Raw genomic sequence first — 18,020 nt, forward strand, 5'->3', positions numbered from 1 at the left:
ATCTGCACCAGCCTTATGCCAAGAGTGATCAGGAATCTCATTTAGCTTTGTTGGCTTCTTCTCTCTCCTCCTTTACTCCTACCCCCCCATCTTGTATATTCTGCCTCCCTCTGTTCCTCCCCATCCCCTCCTCCAGCTCCTGCTATTAACCCCCCTCCCCTCCAAGCTTCTGCCCCTGTTCTCATCTGTCTGCTTTAGAATCAGGCTGCTTCTTTCCTTCTCCCCACTGTCTGGTGCTAGCAGAGGGAGCACAGAGGAAAGACAGCCTTCTGCTCTCAGTTCTGTGCTCAGTGCTATAGCAGCCCAGAGTGGCCTGGACCAGCAATTGCCTGGAAAGTCTGTCTCGGCTCCTCCATCCAAGGTCAGCACGTAGGAGCTGTGAGGGGATGGAGCGTGCTCAGTGCTGGCAAAATCTGCAGAGAATTTAGCAGCCAAACTAACAGATCTCTACTGAGACTGTGCAAATTGTGATTTTTTTCAGAGGCTTATAACTTGGGCACACTTGGGTGAGTTTTCATGGAGACAGCAAAAGGCACATCCTTGACACAAAAACCACCCCAAATTCCATCTCTTTGCTCCAAAGCATGAGGCTGGTGGATGTTCTCAGAGAAATGATTGTCAGAGGCTATTTTTAACATGGCTAAAACTGTATATTTTCCTCCAACATAATTCTCAGAAAGAACTGGTTTGTTTTAGCTGAACACCACCCTTCCAGTTCAGCTTGAGGCAGGCACCTGGCATGGAAATCTTCATTCCAAATGGGTAAAGCTGACAAAATTATAAGTAACTGAAAACAGGGTCTCATAATGGGGAGTGTTGAGCAACCATCGATAATCAAATGGTTCTGAACCAGCAAGTTGTGTGACTAACCTATGCAATCAAGTGATCTTCATATTGTAACCTTCATCCCTGTTCTTTGTTACGCTCACTGCTGCATCCTGTTTCAAATTAGTACGTAAGGAGATAAACGTCTGCGGCGTGTTCTAAAGCCCGAATGCTGTTCCCTTGCCCAGCAGCACTGCAGCCTCTTCCCTCACCCGTTCCTTTCACGCTCTCTAATGGAAAAAGTTACTTTCCAGGAGCTTCCTACGACTGGTATTTCATGAACCAGCTCTTCTGACCATGGAGACTCCCAGTCCAATTAGGAAGCAGACCTGGGCTCACAGAGCAGAGAGCCAAGGATCTGAGGGATTTAATTCTTTACTTGCAAAATTAATGCTAGAACAGCAACACTTCTGAGAGTAAATTGGAGTTACGTGTAGCTGCATTGAAGAATCACCTGGCAGAGCAGCCCAGAGTGTTGTAGTGCCTGGTGTGTGCAATTTGTCTCTCCAGTGAAGGAGCAGATGAGTACTAAGAATGAGTTCCCTGTTTTCTGTCAAGTGCCTTATTAATAAAAAACATGTATTTTTATGTGCGACCGCAACAGAATGATTTGCTTTGAATTGTTCCCTGTCCCTCTGCTTCTTGTCTTGGCCCACACAGCCTGCTCTCTCCCCATCTAGGCCAGTAGCAGACCTTGCCCACATTTATATTTAGCAAGCACAGATTCTCCCAGATTACAGCTAGTGACTGCCAACAGAACATGTGTCAGGGACTCAGGGTCTTAAACCCTGGCCCACATAGGTGCTTTGGAACTCGTACACCCCAGCCTGCTACTCAGTGACCTGCTAACTGTTGTGGGAATAGGAGCTAAACTCTGACAGAGGACCCCAGTCCTGGGAGCTGATTGGCGGAATGCTGAGGGTCCTGACTGGTTCACAGTTCCTATTTAAACCCAGCACAGGAACAGAATTTTGTCCATGCAACTGGGTTCACCCTGCTTTGGACTGTTTCCACTGGAATACCTACTCCTCCTGCCTGCTGCTGATCTCCTGGTACCCTGCCCTGCCTGTCTCCTGGTTTGTCCTCTGGCATGTCTCGGGCTCTGATCTCCAGGTATCTGACCCAGCCTAACTCCCATCCAATGTCACAGGATGCACCTTGGGAAAAAAACGCTATGTTCACTTCTTGGATCTTGTTGGCTTTCCTCAGCAGAAAAGAAACAGGTTACTCTGAGGAGAGAGGTTTCTCAAGACATATGTTGTCCCAGTTAAAACTAGATAATCTTGATCTATACTCTGAAGGTCACCAGCACAGATCTCAAAGTTGTTCCGGAAAAAAGTGGGTGTAATGGTATCATGAACCTCAAAAACCTCAGTTCATGCTGCACTTCAAGCTCTGCAGCAGGAGTTTGGTTTTGCACTTTTTGTTCCAAACAGAGGACACAATGCAATCAGAGAAGAATCCTTCTGCCTCTCAGAATTTTGCAGCCTGTGGTGAGGGTCTGAAAGAAGCTGGTGTTTTCATAGATCTTAACAATTCCTACCTTTAACGCGTCACTAGTGAGCTGCTCCCTCTGCCCCTGGTGGCTGTCGGTGTGGTAGTGTCCTACGGCATGAATTCTTCTCTGCGAAGAGAGTGAGGGTTTATTATCTGATGAGTCAATGACTACTATTACTGTATTAATAAATCAAACTTTAATTAGACCACCAAGATACTCAGTTTAGGCACCTGCCACCCTTTGTGCTGCTATTGCTGTGACCCTTCTTCCTCCTCTTCCCTTCGGCATGTCACCTTCTCTTCACCTCACGTCAGCATTTCGATTGGAAGCTCTATGTGCAGGAACCGTGTGTTGTGTTTTGGTTTAGGAAAAAACCCAGAGTGTGGACAGAGTGAAAATAAAAACCCCTAATAGAATAGCACCCAGTACATGGAAGGTGTTTTATGGGGGGAGAGTAAGACAAGTGTATGCCTGGGGGCACATGCAGGCTGAATGGACAACATACAGACAAATATGGACTCAGGAGTAGAGGAAAAAGCAAACAGGCAATGGGGATGGTACAATGTGCATCACATTAGCACCATGGTTTATTGAAACACTAAAATTTTTACTTGTTTATAGCGAATTAAAGGCACATTTCTGGGATTATAGAAAGAGGTGGTTCTGAAGAGGGATTTGAAGGATGACATGGAGATTGTCTGGTAGTTGAAGTGGGGAACAGAATCAGGGAATAAGGGGAATGAGAGGGACGATGGAATTGTTGGAGTCTAGATTGTGAACAGGAGAATGGATGGAAGTGCATGAATGCAGCACTATCATGCTTGGCTCTCGATCCTGCTGTGCTCAGAGCACAGGAGTCTGGATCCAGCACTAGTGTGCTGGGTTCTGGATCCTGCTGCGGTCAATTGGTGGGAGCAAGACCCTCGTCTTTAGTGTGTCAACATTGTTTAAGATGAAGGTGAATATTAAACTGTTGTTTGATGACATTGCATCATGCAGAATCCTGGAGTGAAATCTTTCCCCACTAAAGTGAATGGGAGTTTTGTCTTTCCATGGGACTTCTGTGCAGTGGGATTTCAGCCCTGCTCTGTAGTGACAACCTGCTTAGCTGGATGGAGTTGCAGGTTGAAAGAGAGCGGGAGAAGAAAGCAGAGGGAAAGGATTTGGAAGGGTGTCTGAGGGTCCTTTGCCAGACATTAAAGAACATGCAGCTGGCATATTCTCATTAATATTTAAGAATGAAATCTGCCCGGGAAGAGAAACTAGAGCAGACTCAAGCTGTTTGGGACTAGCAAGGAAAGAGACATAGTGGAGAGGCGCTCTTGTAATCCCAAAGACTCCAGGAAGAGTACAAAGCAGCCTCTTGACAGCTGTGCAGGAAGTTTACTCGCTTCCAATGGGAGGGTTGTTGTCCTGTTTTTGTGTATGTGCTGCCATCCTGTGGAATGAAGTGTAAAAGAGGAGAGTCTGACTGGAGCCTGGAAATGTGCAAGCTATTGCTAATACATGTGGAAAAAGCCCACAGAGCCTCGGCGACAAGGGGAGAGTACGTTTGCAGTGTGATGAGACAGAAAAATGGCCAATGCAGTTTTGGGTTCCTGAGGAATCATACCATGTGTGCACACCCTTTGCCTGTGCCCACACTGACTATTTTTTCTCCCAGATTTCCCACTCTTGCTAACCCCAGTTCAGCTCCAGGGGCTCAGGCACCAGTAGGAGTACTAGTGTATGTGACCGTGTGCTGGCCACCACTGTTTTTACCACCAGGTCATTTATAATTGCCTTGGGAAGGATTAGAGACATGGTGATAAGAAAATTGGTGATAGCTGGCATCTTTTCTATGCTAGTGCTCCTCCTATGGGGCATTCTCAGTGTGGGCAGCAATGAGAAACTTTAGAGGAAAATTTCTGTATACAAGAGGTAGATGGTTCTGGTGCAAGGTACTGAAATATATTGAAATTGGAGGGTGTGGGCCTTGGGTGATCAGAGTAAAATCAGTACAGTTTGGATAAGTTGTGGATGGGAAGAATGTTGTAACAGTGTGGAAATATCTGAAGAAGTTTGGGAAGGGGCTTGGAGGGTTTATTTCTCTTCTGATGTTGGGGAGTGAGGAGATCTGTGGGGAATGGTTCACTGATGTCGAGGAGCAGGTGAAGTTTGAGAGGTGTTTCACTATAGTTAGGAGGCAGGGAGGTTTGGGGCATCCAGAAGTTGGTTCCATGTCCTTCTCTCCAGCAGCGCTCACTCTATCATACTGTTTGTACGCAGGAACATGATATCCTGGTAAGCTTTGCCAGCACCATCCAGTCCTAATGAGCTGGATCTTCTTTCCTTTCTGAGCTGCTTCTCATGTCCTAGTGAGCCAGCCACTGTGTTACTCTGCTTAATTTGGCGCTCATTTCAGCTGTTGTCATAGGCTGCTTTTCCTTGGCTGATGATCAGAGAATGTCTCAATGAGGGGCCTCTTGGGAAGCTGGGGCGGGACCTGGACTTGGAAGGTAGGGTGATCAGGCTTCAGGTTCAGCACTCTCTAATAAACCAGGAATTCCTCTCCTCTGCCTTTGTCTGTGGCCCTTCTCTGTTGCTCTGCCACTCAGAGTATCAGAATGTGCTGCAACTGAACTTGCACATCGATTTCTTCAAGCTTCAGGTTTTGGTGTCTCGTCAAACTGACTCCTCGGTATGTCTTCGCTTTCTTGGCCTTTCACTGGGGTTGATTGAATAAATGGCATTTAAGTGTTACTCCAGGTTCAGAGCTGCAGCACTTGCTGTGGTGGCTGTTGGGAAGGAGAGCAACAACAGATGTATGTTACGTTCCCAGGGTCTCATTTTCCTAGACTCTAATTTCTCATGCTGAACTGGGGCTGGTTCTCAGTTGGTTTTAGGGGCTTGCTCTAGGTGCCAGCATAGATTTAGAAAAATATTTTGATATCCTTTGGCCCTGTCTGCACTGACTAGCTAAATCACATATGATCCTGGTTTAAACTGAGTTCAAAGCCCCATGCAGATTCACTTCAACTGGATCACTTTCAAGTTTTATTGCATTGGTGACTGTATCCAGCTGACTTCCCTCCACCATCTTCCCAGCAAGGAGAGTGCTGCTGGATGCCGATTGCTGGTGGAGCCATGAGGGCTCTTTTGGTCTTTGCTTGCAGAGTTTGGGGTGGTTTCCTTGAACCCTGTAGACAGAGTTATTTGTTCTGAGACTCATACTATCCAGATCATTATTAATATTATTCCTTTTGTGGTAGGCACTGCCCCAAAGACCTTGCACACTTCCTTCAAAGCTGGCTGTTGCAGGGTTTGATAACACGCGTCTCAGAGGAAGAAATTTCTGTGACACAGATCTGGGAAGCTGAACTAAAGCCCCTTGGGGAATGAGCACATTCAAGCTCTGTGGTGCTCATGTAGGTCTGCTGTCTGTCTGCTTGGGGCTGCCTCCTCAAATCAGCAACTTCTGGAACCTATGCATTTGTGTGGAATTTGCTTAAATAAATATATTTGCTAAACATTATAATTCAAAAAAACCCACAATCTTAAAAGGAGGGCCTGTGTGCAGCTGAGAAAAGACAACCCCCTTGAGAACAGGTCTAATTGCTGGCCCCGTTTGGGAGGCCCACGGCTGAAAGTGACATCAATAGTAAAAGCACAGTTACGAAGTAGAGAGTAAAAGCGACAGTGACTCCAGTTATTAAAACTCACAATAAGAGTCAGTGTTCAAGGAGCCTGATCTCATCTAATGTAAGCGCTTTAAGTTCAAGAGGCAGATAGATGGATTATACCACTTTAAAATGTTGACTGGGGACAACATAGTGTAAACAGAGATACAAATAAAGCCATCCGCCATACATTTTACACGCGTCAGCTTGACTTTGCTGCCTAACAGGAAGCTGGTATGTCGCCTTAGGTTTCAAGCAGTGTGTGGTCTTGCTGGAGAAGTTGTTGCTAAAAATCACGTAACTGTTGAGACTTCAGTTTATAGTGTGTCTGTGTCACAGTTGTATATACTGTATATGTTTCAATTTATGGTGTATATGAATAGAAGATATCTAGTGGGAGGGTAGAGATGTGTCTTGGGGACTTGGGTGGGGGGCAGCGGGAGATAGTTATTTGCCCCAGTGGCTCTGGCTTCCGTGATACGCTTCATCTGTCCCCAATATCTGGGGCAGGAAATGTGTCCCTGGTAGCTCATCTGCTGTATGCCTTCTGACTGGTTTACAGTGCTGGGAGTGAATATGTGCCCCGCTGGCTCTGGTGGATGTTTCCAGTATACCTTGGGTCTCCAGGAAGGGTGTGTTTTCCCTCAGTGGCTTTTTTCTTCAGTAACAGGGTGTTAACATTGTGTGTTGTGTATTTTCCTGGGATGTCATGGCTGCAGGCAAATCTGAAGAAGTTCATGGAGTACGTGCAAATACTAAATGTGGAGAAGGTCTGCAGACTGCTGGAGAAGGGACTGGACCCCAACTTCCATGATCCGGACACTGGAGGTGAGACTAGCCTACCCAGAGATGGGGAATGGCAGAAGAGGGTTGGAGGCAGCTGGTTGCTTTGGGGATACAGTGGGATTTTTGGGGAGTAGTAGTTTGCTTGAGAGGATAGCAAGTGGCATTAGGGGAAAGGTCGGAGTTGGGTTTTGAGTTTCAGGGGCCCTTAGCAAAGAGTCCCAGTCATGTGTTTTTATGATGTTTCTCTTGCGGGGGTTGGAGCCTTGGTTTCTTAAGCTGGAAAGGACTGTCTTTGGGAGATACAGAGGCCTGGAATTGCCAGGCTAGATGAAAACATAGGACAGGCAAGGGTTCTCTAGATGAGGCAGTCATGGGGATCAGAAGTATTCTCAGGATAGATTAGATGGATCCTGGCTTCTGAGTCCTTCAGGAATTGCCCACCTATGTGAGAAGCACATACATCCCTGACAGTGTGTTGAACCCTCCACAAAAGTAGTGACTGTTGGCGCTGGGTTCATGGTCCCTGACACATCCAGATGTTTGATACTGAAGGTGTGAAAGGAGCTGCAGCACTGGTCCCAGCTAGTACTTTTCTCACTGCTTCTGTAGTGAGTATGGAGCTCTCACTCTTTCCCCACCTTTGTTGTGTCCTTTAGTGTAGGTCTGGGATAGGATTAGTCATGCTCTTATTTCTGTATTAAAATAATAGTGTGAAGTGTATTACTTTTAGTACAGAGTATGCTCTGTGCCTGCTGCATGGCTTAGGCAGATTTCCAACCAATCAGTGTGTCAAGCTGTTCTGCAGAGAAATAAGAGCGTGAGTACCAACCCCAGGGCTGACTGGGGGGAAACAGGGTACAAACCCCAAACTGGTTGTGAGTGCTATACTTCGATTTCACTACGCAATTATGAAGGGTAAACTCATCATCCTTAATGTGGACTCACAGACTGTCCCCTTGCGTACTGTAATCTGTCTTGCTACCCAGGTGAGCCTACCTTTGGGAGAAATGTCCCTTACACTAACCATCATAGCAAAATTCAGGTTACTCCCAGTGCCAAAGGACCAGTAACTTACCCCAGGTCAGTTGCACCTTAGATCTCACATCAAAAACAACGCATGTAGCCAATCCTGTAATAAACTGTATGCAGATTTATTAAATAGGAAAAGGAAACTGGAGAATTATTTACAGGGTTAAAGGAGATAAACAGAGATATAAAAATTAGTTACAGTCTTAAATTTCAAAAGGTTATAGAAGCTTCTATAATAACCGAGCTCTATGGGGCCTGATGCAAGTGCAGGGCTCAGAACAGGTGGAGGTCTGATTGGGATGCCTCAGAACTGAGTGTCCTGGTTCTTGTACAGAGATAGCCTGCTTCCTCATTACACTCATACTTTAAATCTGAGTCCTGAGCTGACTAAATTACTTGGAAGTTTATGACATTAGAGCATTGTTCGCATTCATAGAGTTTAAGGCCAGAAAGGACCATTAGATCAGCTAGTCTGACCTTCTGTATGTCCGAGGCCATTAAATTTCATCCACTTACCCCCTATTGAACTCAATAACTTGTGTTTGACTAAAGAATATAAAAGCAGCAAAGAGTCCTGTGGCACCTTATAGACTAACAGACTAACATGAGCTTTCATGGGTGAATACCCACTTTGTCAGCCGAAGTGGGTATTCACATCTGACGAAGTGGGTATTCACCTACGAAAGCTCATGCTCCAAAACATCTGTTAGTCTATAAGGTGCCACAGGACCCTTTTGCTGCTTTTACAGATCCAGACTAACACAGCTACCCCTCTGATACTAAAGAATATGTTAAAGAAACACATCCAGTGTTAATCTGAAGACATCAAGACATGGAGAATCCACCACTTCCCTTGGAAGTTTGTTCCAGCAGTTTGTGCCTAACTTCTAATTTGAATTTGTCTGGCTTCAGCTTCCATCCATTGGTTCTTGTTCTGCCTTTTCCGCTAGATCACAGAGCTCTTCAGTACCCAGTATTTTCACCCCAGGAAGGTACTTATACACAGTAATCAAGTCATCTCTGTCTTCTTTTTGACAGGCTAATAAGATATCCTTAAGTCTCTCACTGTAGGGCATTTTCTCAGCCCATGGATATTTTTTGTGGCTCTTTTCTGAACCCTCTCCAATTTCTCAACATCCTTTTAAAAATATGGGCGTCAGAGGTGGGCATGGTATTCCATTATTGGTCTCACAGGTGCCATGGAGAGAGTTAAAATCATGTCCTTACTCCTACCCATTACTCCCTGTTTATACATCCACAAATTACATTAGCCCTTTTGGCCATGGCACCACACTGGGAGCTCATAATCCACCATGGTCCCCAATTTTTTTCCAGGATCACTGCTTCCCAGGGTAGATTCCCCCCATACTGTAGTATAGTCTGTAGTCATTTTCCTACATGAATGACTTTACGTTTGGCCATATTGAAACACATATTGTTTGCTTGTGCCCAGTTTACCAAGCAACCCAGATCACTTTATATCAGTGACCTGTCCTCTTCATTATTTACTACTCCCCCAATCTTTGTATTGTCTGCAAACCTTATTAATGATGATTTTATGATTTCTTTCAGGTTATTGATAAAAATGTTGTATGCAGACAAGAACTGGTCCCTGTGGGATGCCCCTAGAAACACACCTGCTTGTAAATGATTCCCTATTAACAATTACATTTTGAGATCTATCAGTCAGCCAGTTTTTAATCAATTTAGTATGTGCCATGTTGAATTTGTATTGTTCTAGTTTCTTAATCAAAATGTTATGTGATACCAAGTCAAATGCCTTACAGAAGTCTATTATGTCAATACTATTAGCTTTCTCAGCCAAACACTGTATTCTCATTAAAAAAATTGAGTTAGGTTGACAGGATCCATTTTTCATAAACCTATCGAGATTAGCATAAATTATTTTACCTTGCTTTAATTTTTTATTAATCAAGTCCTGTATCAGCTGTTCCATTATTTTCCCCCAGGATCGACATCAGGCAACAGGCTTATAATTACCTCAGTAATCCCATTAACCCGTTTTTTAAGTATTGGTACAATATAAATTTTTTTCCCCCTAGTGCTCTGGAACTTCCCCAGTGTTCACAATTTATTGAAAATCAACATTAACAATCCGGAGGGTTCATTGGTCAGCCCTTTTAAAATGCTTGGATGCAAGTTATCTGGGTCTCCTTATTTAGAAAATATCTAGCTTCAGTAGTTGCTGTTTAATATCCTCATGAGTTGCTGCTGGATGGAAAGTATTTTATCATTATATGATATTAATACATCGTGTGGCTTTTCCCCAGATATGGAATAGAAATGTTTATGGAAAACTTCTGCCTTTTCTGCGTTGTCATTGACAATTCTACCATTTCCATCTAGTAATGTACCAGTACCGTTGCTAGGACTCTTTTTGTTTCTAATATACTTTAAACGCTTCTTTTTATTTTCCTTAACTCTGCTGGCCATTTATTTCTCCTTGTATCCTTTGGATTCCTTTACAGGCTTTCTACATTTCCTAGCTTCTGATTTGTATTAATCACTATCAACTTTCCCCCCTTCTCCATTTGTTATGTTTTTTTAAGAAATATTTTTTTATTTCTCTGCTTGGTCAGATTATTTTTTAAACCACATAGCGTTCTTCCTCAATTGTAGGATTGTGGATTTAGGGGGATCTAAAGAAATGTTCTTTCAACAGTTCCAAATTGTCACTCATGTTTTTCTGTTTAAACTCTTTCTTTCAGCTGATTTGGCTCATAATTGTTTTCAGTTTTGTGCAACTGCCCCTCCTTATGTGGGGTCCTTCTACCTCCTCCTCTTCTTCTCTGAGCACTGTTCTATCATTTATCTGAGGGATAGCTGTGTTAGTCTGGATCTGTAAAAGCAGCAAAGAGTCCTGTGGCATCTTATAGATTAACAGACATATTGGAGCATGAGCTTTCGTGGGTGAATACCCACTTTGTCAGATGCATGTCACATGCATCTGACAAAGTGGGTATTCACCCACGAAAGCTCATGCTCCAATACGTCTGTTAGTCTATGGCCTGGTCTATGCTACGCGTTTATACCGAATTTAGCCATGTTAAACCAATTTAACCCTGCACCCATCCACACAACAAAGCCCTTTATATCGATATAGAGGGCTCTTAAAACTGATTTCTGTATTCCTCCCCAATGAGGGGAGTAGCGCTGAAATCGGTATTGCCATGTCGGATTAAGGTTAGTGTGACCGCAATTCGATGGTATTGGCCTCCGGGCGGTATCCCACAGTGCGCCATTGTGACCGCTCTGGAAAGTAATCTGAACTCGGATGCACTGGCCAGGTAGACAGGAAAAGCCCCGCGAACATTTGAATTTCATTTCCTGTTTGTCCAGCATGGAGCGCTGATCAGCACAGGTGGCCATGCAGTCCCAAATCCAAAAAGAGCTCCGGCGTGGACTATATGGGAGAAACTGGATCTGATCGCTGTATAGGGAGACAAATCTGTTCTATCAGAGCTCCCTTCCAGAAGACGAAATGCCAAAGCATTTGAAAAAATCTCCAGGTTATGACAGACAGAGGCCACAGCAGGGACTCAACACAGTGCTGTGTGACAAGTGTAATGGAAAGCCAAAGAATCAAATGGACGCTCATGGAGGGAGGGAGGGGGGACTGAGGACTGGAGCTATCCCACAGTTCCTGCAGTTTCCGAAAGGCATTTGCATTCTTGGCTGAGCTTCCAGTGCCTGAAGGGTCAAAAACATTGTTGCCAGTGGTTCAGGGAATATGTTGTCAATTTACCCCTCTTCCCCTCCTTCAAAGAAAAGGGAAAGAAATAATTTCTCGCCTCTTTTCAGTGTCACCGTATGTCTACTAGATGCTGCTGGTAGACGGCGTGCTGCAGCGCTAAACAGCAGCATCCCCTCCCGTCCCCTCCCCGGTGGCAGACGGTATGGCACAATATGACTGATAGCCATCCTCGACATCATCCTGTGAGTGCTCCTGGCTGGCCTCGGTGAGGTCCGCCAGAGGCGCCTGGGCAAAAATGGGAATGACTCCCGGTCATTCCCTTTTTTAAGCTTTGTGTCCTGGAGATTCAGTCCTGGCAGATGGTGCAATAGGGCTGGTAACCGTCCTCATCATAGCAGCTGGAGGCTGAGCGCCTCTCCACCCCTCCTTTCATGTCTAATGGAGACTCTGGACTATCATAGCAGCTGGAGGTTGAGCTCCTCTCCACCCTCCTTTCATGTCTAATGGAGACTCTGGACTATCATAGCAGCGGGAGGCTGAGCTCCTCTCCACCCTCCTTTCATGTCTAATGGAAATTCTGGACTATCATAGCAGTGGGAGGCTGTGCTCCTCTCCCCACCGCTCCCTTTAATGAGTAATGGAGATGTCATGCCTGGAATATCATAGCAGCTGGAGGCTGCCTCCCACTCATTTTATCTCACTAAGAAGTCAGTGTTTCTTATTCCTGCATTCTTTATTACCTCATCACACAAATGGAGGGACACTGCCACGGTAGCCCAGGAGGGGTGTGGGAGGAGGGAAGCAACGGGTGGAGTTGTTGCAGGGGCACCCCCTAGAATGGCATGCAGCTCATCATTTCTGCGGGATATCTGGGGCTTTGACCTGGAGCAGCTGTGCTCTCTGGTTCTCTAGTAGACTTGCCCCATATTCTAGGCAGGACTGACTCTATTTTTAGAAAAAACATAAAGAAGGGAATGACCTGGGAAGTCATTTCCATTTTTGTCCATGCGCCACCGGCCGACCTCAGCGAGGCCAGCCAGGAGCACCCATGACAGCAGCAGATGGTACAATATGACTGGTAACTGTCATCGCCAATTTCCAAAGCAGCAGACAGTGCAATAGGGCTGGTAATCGTCTCTGCTACCTTGCAAAGGCAAATGAATGCTGCTGTGTAGCACTGCAGTACCGCCTCTGTCAGCAGCATCCAGTATGCATATGGTGACAGTGAAAAAAGGCTAAACAGGCTCTGTGGTTACCATGCTATGGCGTCTGCCAGGGCAATCCTGAGAAAAAGGGTGCGAAATGATTGTCTGCCATTGCTTTCATGGAGGAAGGATTGAGTGACAACATTTACCCAGAATCACCCGTGACACTGTTTTTGCTCCATCATGCATTGTGATCTCAACCCAGAATTCCAATGGGTAGAGGAGATAGCTACTCACAGTGCAACACTCTGGAAATTGACTCTAGCCTCGGTACATGGACGCACACTGCCAAATTAATATGCTTAGTGTGGCCGCGTGCGCTCAACTTCATACAATCTGTTTTTAAAAAAACAGTTTCTGTAAAATTGGAATAATCACGTAGTGTAGACATACCCTATAAGGTGCCACAGGACTCTTTGCTGTTCTATCATTGTTCATCAGTTTGGGAGTCCTCTCAGGATAGCAGGGCTCAGGTTTGAGGACTGTTGAAGTTGACCTCACCTTTGTCTGGGATGCCTTGAATCCAGGCAGTTCCAGGTATGGAATTTTCTGAGGACAAAGGCCTTGCTACAATCATAGAATCGTAGAACGAAAAGGACCTCAAGAGATCATCTAGTCCAATTCCCTGAACTGAGGCAGGACTAAGTATTATCTAGACCATCCCTGACAGGTGGTTGTCTAATCTGCTCTAAAAAACCTCCAATGATGGAGGTTCCACAACCTCCCTGGGCAATTTATTCCAGCGCTTAACCACCCTGACAGTTAGGAAGCTTTTCCTAATGTCTAACCTAAACTTTCCTTGCTGCTATTTAAGCCCATTGCTTGTCCTGTCCTCAGTGATTAAGGAGAACAGTTTTTCTCCCTCTTCCTTGTAACAACCTTTTATGTACTTGAAAACTGTTCTCGTGTCCCCTCTCAGTCAGAGAAAGTCTCCTTGGTAGTCTGATCTATTTTGCGACCCCAGTGAGCATACCTTTAGGAGAGATGTCCCTTACACCAAGAATTACAGCCAAATTCTGGTTACTCCCAGTCCCAAAGGACTAGTTATTTACCGCAGGTCAGCTGCATCTTAGATCTCACACCAAAGACAATGCTTGTAGCCAATCCTATAATTATTTATATACAGATTTATTAAATATGAAAAGGAAACCAGAGAACTGTTTACAAAGTTAAAGCAGGTAAACACTGTAACTCATTTGTGTATCTCTCTTAAGTTTCAAAAGGTGTTGGAAGCTTCCGTAATTAGCAAGCTCTGTATGTCCTTTAGGATAAACCCAGGCTAAGCAGCTGGGGATGTCTTGCTAGTGCCTGGAAAAACCTTGCCCCACAGAGTCCAAGCAGCATAGAGATACCTAGTTCCATTTGTTTGAGGTTTATATCCCTTTTCTGCCATGTGCTCTTTTGGTCCGTTGAGTCACAGAGACTCTCTTGGGACTGTCACCTGAGACTACCTCTGAGCCCGTTTTCCCTGCCAGCTTGGGACTTCAGTATCCTGTCTTGTTGAGCCAGACACGCTAGGCTGCTGCAAACACAGACCGAGGTCTGAACCATGCCCCCCCATAACTGCAGACTTAACTGAACACAGCTTAAAAAGTGCTCTTGTCTCCATCATCCAGATACACAGTTCCCAATGGGGTCCAAACCCCAAATAAATCCGTATAAAGCTTATACAGGGTAAACTCATAAATTGTCCACCCTGTGTAAGACTGATAGAGAGAGATGCACAGCTGTTTGCTCCCCTAGGAATTAATTACTTACTCTGGGTTCAATAATAAGCAAAAGTGATTTTTATTAAATATAATAACTAAGATTTAAGTGGTTCCAAGTAATAACAGACAGAACAAAGTAAGTTACCAAGAAAAATAAAACAAAAACATGCAAGTCTAAGCCTAATACATTAAGAAACTGATTACAAATAAAATCTCACCCTCAGAGATGTTCCAATAAGCTTCTTTCACAGACTAGACTCCTTTCTAGTCTGGGCCCAATCCTTTCCCCTGGTGCAGTCCTTGTTCCAGCTCAGGTGGTAGCTAGGGGATTTCTCATGACTGCAGCCCCCTTTATTCTGTTACAACCCCTTTTATAGCTTTGGCACAAGGTGGGAATCTTTTGTCTATCTGGGTCCCCACCCCTCCTTCTAAATGGAAAAGCACCAGGTTTAAGATGGATTACAGTGCCAGGTGACATGGTCACATGTCCTGTGAGACCCCAAGCCTTCATCGTTCCGGCCTGACTCACAGGAAGGCTTGCAAGTAAACAGAACCATCTACAGTCAGTTGTCCTGGTTAATGAGAGCCATCAAGATTCCAAACCACCATTAATGACCCACACTTTGCATAATTACAATAGGACCTCAGAGTTGGCTTCATATTTCTAGTTTCAGATACAAGAATGATACAGTTATACAAATAGGTTGATCACACTCAGTGGATTATAAACTTTGTAATGATACATTACAAGAGACCTTTTACATGAAGCGTATTCCAGTTGCATTATATTCACACTTATTAGCATATTTTCATTAAAGCTTGTAGAGTGCAACATCACAGCTCTAAGTTGCAAACTCAGCTGATGGGAGGAATCCACTTGAATGGCTTATCTTCTTGAATGGGGGAGCAGAACAACAAACATCTTTAATGCCCACAATAGTCCTACTGTCATTGGACCTTTCCCATTGGGGAGGACATTGCACTTTCTGTTGAAGATCAACCCATCACCCTAATTAACATCTCTCTCCTGTCTGATGATTTACGCATGACAGAGGCTCACAATGCATCCTCTCGGATGTTACCTCGCAGTGTGGGATACAGATGTTACAAGTGTGAGCAATGCTGGCAGCAACTCACAAGTGTCAAAAGGTGTAAGCACATTCTTAGAATTCTGTTACCTGTTTTGACAGTGCCAACACACAGGGGAGCTAGCCTGGTTCCAGCTGTGTATTTGTCAGTTTGGACACAGGGATGTTGGCAGGAGCTGGCATCTAGTCTGCCAGTGCCACAGTCCCTGCCCGGAAGAGTTTACAATATAAATGATTACATGAGAGACTAGTTAATATATAAAGTGTGCCAGGAAGGGGAGGGGAATGAAGAGAGACATCAATTGCAGAGATATGATTTCAGTGGTAAATTTAGACAGAACTACATCTTGGCCGATCGGGCTGTGGGGCTGTAACATTACTGTAACATTGGGGCTCCGGCTAGAGCCCGAGCTCTGGGATTCCATGAGGGGGAAGGGTCCTAGAGCTCAGGCTTCACTCTGAACCCAAATGTCTGCACTGCAGTTTTTAGCTCTGCAGCCTGAGCCCTGTGAGGCTGAGACAGCTGACTCGGGCCAGCTGCGTCCATTCTGCAGGTATTTTATTCAGTGTAGATGTGCCCTAATAGTCTCATGCCTGGGTGCACACAAACTTGCACCAGTTTTACTGAAAATGTGATGTTAAATCAGTATACTGAAACCAATGCACTTTGTATGCAGACAATCTTACATCAGGCAAGCTAAACCAATGTAAGCCAGGTTTAAACTAACACAAGAGTGTCTACACTCAGAGTTGCATCACACCTGGATAACATAACATCTATGCAGTAAAGTTGCACTGGTATAATTTGCCAATATAGTTAAACCTGTACAAGATACTGTGTAAATGCTCTTATTTCAGAATAAGAATGGCTGATTTCAGTTCTGGTCAAATTGACCAAATAGAGTCACTCATATCAGAATAAGAGAGTCCACACATTCTTTGGCACCAGTTCAACTATATCTGTTTCAGAGTCAATTCAAGATATTCTGTGGCAGCTTTCTCATGTAGGCAACTTGTGTGTGCAGACAAGTCCCAGTGAGAAGGCAAGATCAGGATGGACACCTAGATCTAGACCTCTTGATAAACATGTCAAAAAAGGACATTTGAGGAAGGAAGACACACTTACTGGTAGGACCCTACCAAATTCACAGCCATGAAAAGCATGTCATGGACTGTGAAATCTGGTCTTTTGTGTGCTTTTATTCTATTCTATACTATACAGATTTCATGGGAGAGATCACCATTTCTCGAAGTGGGGCTCCTGACCCAAAAGGGAGTTGCGGGGGGGGGGTCACAAGGTTATTTTTTGGGGGGGGAGGGGTTACACTGTCTTCAGAGCTGGGCGGCTGGGAAGTGGCTGCCGTTGGCCAGGCGCCCACCTCTGAAGGCAGCGCCCCACCAGCAGCAGTGCAGACATAAGGGTGGCAATAGCATACCATGCCACCCTTACTTCCATTGCTGCCTTTGGAGTTGGGCGGCCAGAGCGTGGTGGCTGCTGACTGAGGGCCCAGCTGTGCAGGCAGCAGCGCAGAAGTACAGGTAATACCATACCATGCCATCTTTACTTCTGCACTGCTGCTGACAGTGGATCTGGCTTCAAACTTGGGCTTCTGGCCAGCAGCTGCCGCTCTCCAGCTGCCAAGCTCTGAAGGCAGTGCCGCCACCAGCAGCAGCAAAGATGTGAGGATAACAGTACTGCAACCCCACTACAATAACCTTACGTTCCCCCACCCCAGCTCTTTTTGGGTCAGGATGCCTATAATTCCAACACCATGAAATTTCAGATTTAAATAGCTGAAATCATGAAATTTATTATTTTAAAAATCATATGATTGTGAAATTGAGCAAAATGGACCCTGAATTTGGTAGAGCCCAGCTTATCAGTGATGTTGCAGTTCAGCGTTGCTGCAGCACACAGTTGATAATTACAAGAGGTGGGTCAACATTGATATTTAGTTTATATATCCAATTAAAAAAAACAACTTTGCATAATGCACAACTATTTTAACTGAGTAACTATATAACCTTATTGTGTAACTCATGTCCTTTCTTCTTATCACCTATGTATGGTTTTGTTGCTCAGTTTCATCATGTCATAGCTGAACTAGATTGTAAACTCTGTGGGCATTTTTATTGGTACTTGAGGGTGCTATAAAATAATATTACCAGGCAATGTTGGTGAGAGAGAATTATTTCCCTCAGGATGTTCTGTTCCCCTTTCTATTCCTCATTCTTATACTCCTTCTTCATAGTCTATGAGTGCTTTCCAGTAGTGCATTAAGTAATGTGACTGATGTCTGTAATGTGTGGTTCATTTTTTTGTCATCCCCTCCCCAAGAGACAACTAATGTGTGCAGTTTCCTATTTTGTGGTGATAGGCTTTAAAATAGAAATATTATTATATGTCCAGGCTGCTCTCTGTTTATCTTAGAGAAGGCCGGTCAAAGAAGTGTGCCTTGGAGAGGAAGGAGATGAGATTTGGAATGGTCCTTAGTTTATTCCATAA

At 44.7% G+C, this 18,020-nt stretch overlaps 1 protein-coding gene and 1 long non-coding RNA gene across 2 annotated transcripts in view; one reads left to right on the top strand and one right to left on the bottom strand.

The window, feature by feature from the left end:
• Positions 1 to 18,020, top strand: part of SHANK3 (SH3 and multiple ankyrin repeat domains 3) — a 673,138-nt gene that overhangs the window by 85,628 nt on the left and 569,490 nt on the right. Inside the window, exon 4 of the mRNA XM_050953559.1 lies at positions 6,702 to 6,810. Coding sequence (XP_050809516.1) covers positions 6,702 to 6,810 — 109 coding nt within the window. The remainder of the gene's footprint in view (positions 1 to 6,701; positions 6,811 to 18,020) is intronic.
• The window catches only part of LOC127051371 (uncharacterized), a 235,455-nt gene that overhangs the window by 64,221 nt on the left and 153,214 nt on the right, over positions 1 to 18,020 (bottom strand). The window lies entirely within an intron of this gene.

This window comes from Gopherus flavomarginatus, chromosome 1, assembly GCF_025201925.1.
Source record: "Gopherus flavomarginatus isolate rGopFla2 chromosome 1, rGopFla2.mat.asm, whole genome shotgun sequence".
In the NCBI taxonomy this organism is placed as follows: Eukaryota; Metazoa; Chordata; order Testudines; family Testudinidae; genus Gopherus; species Gopherus flavomarginatus.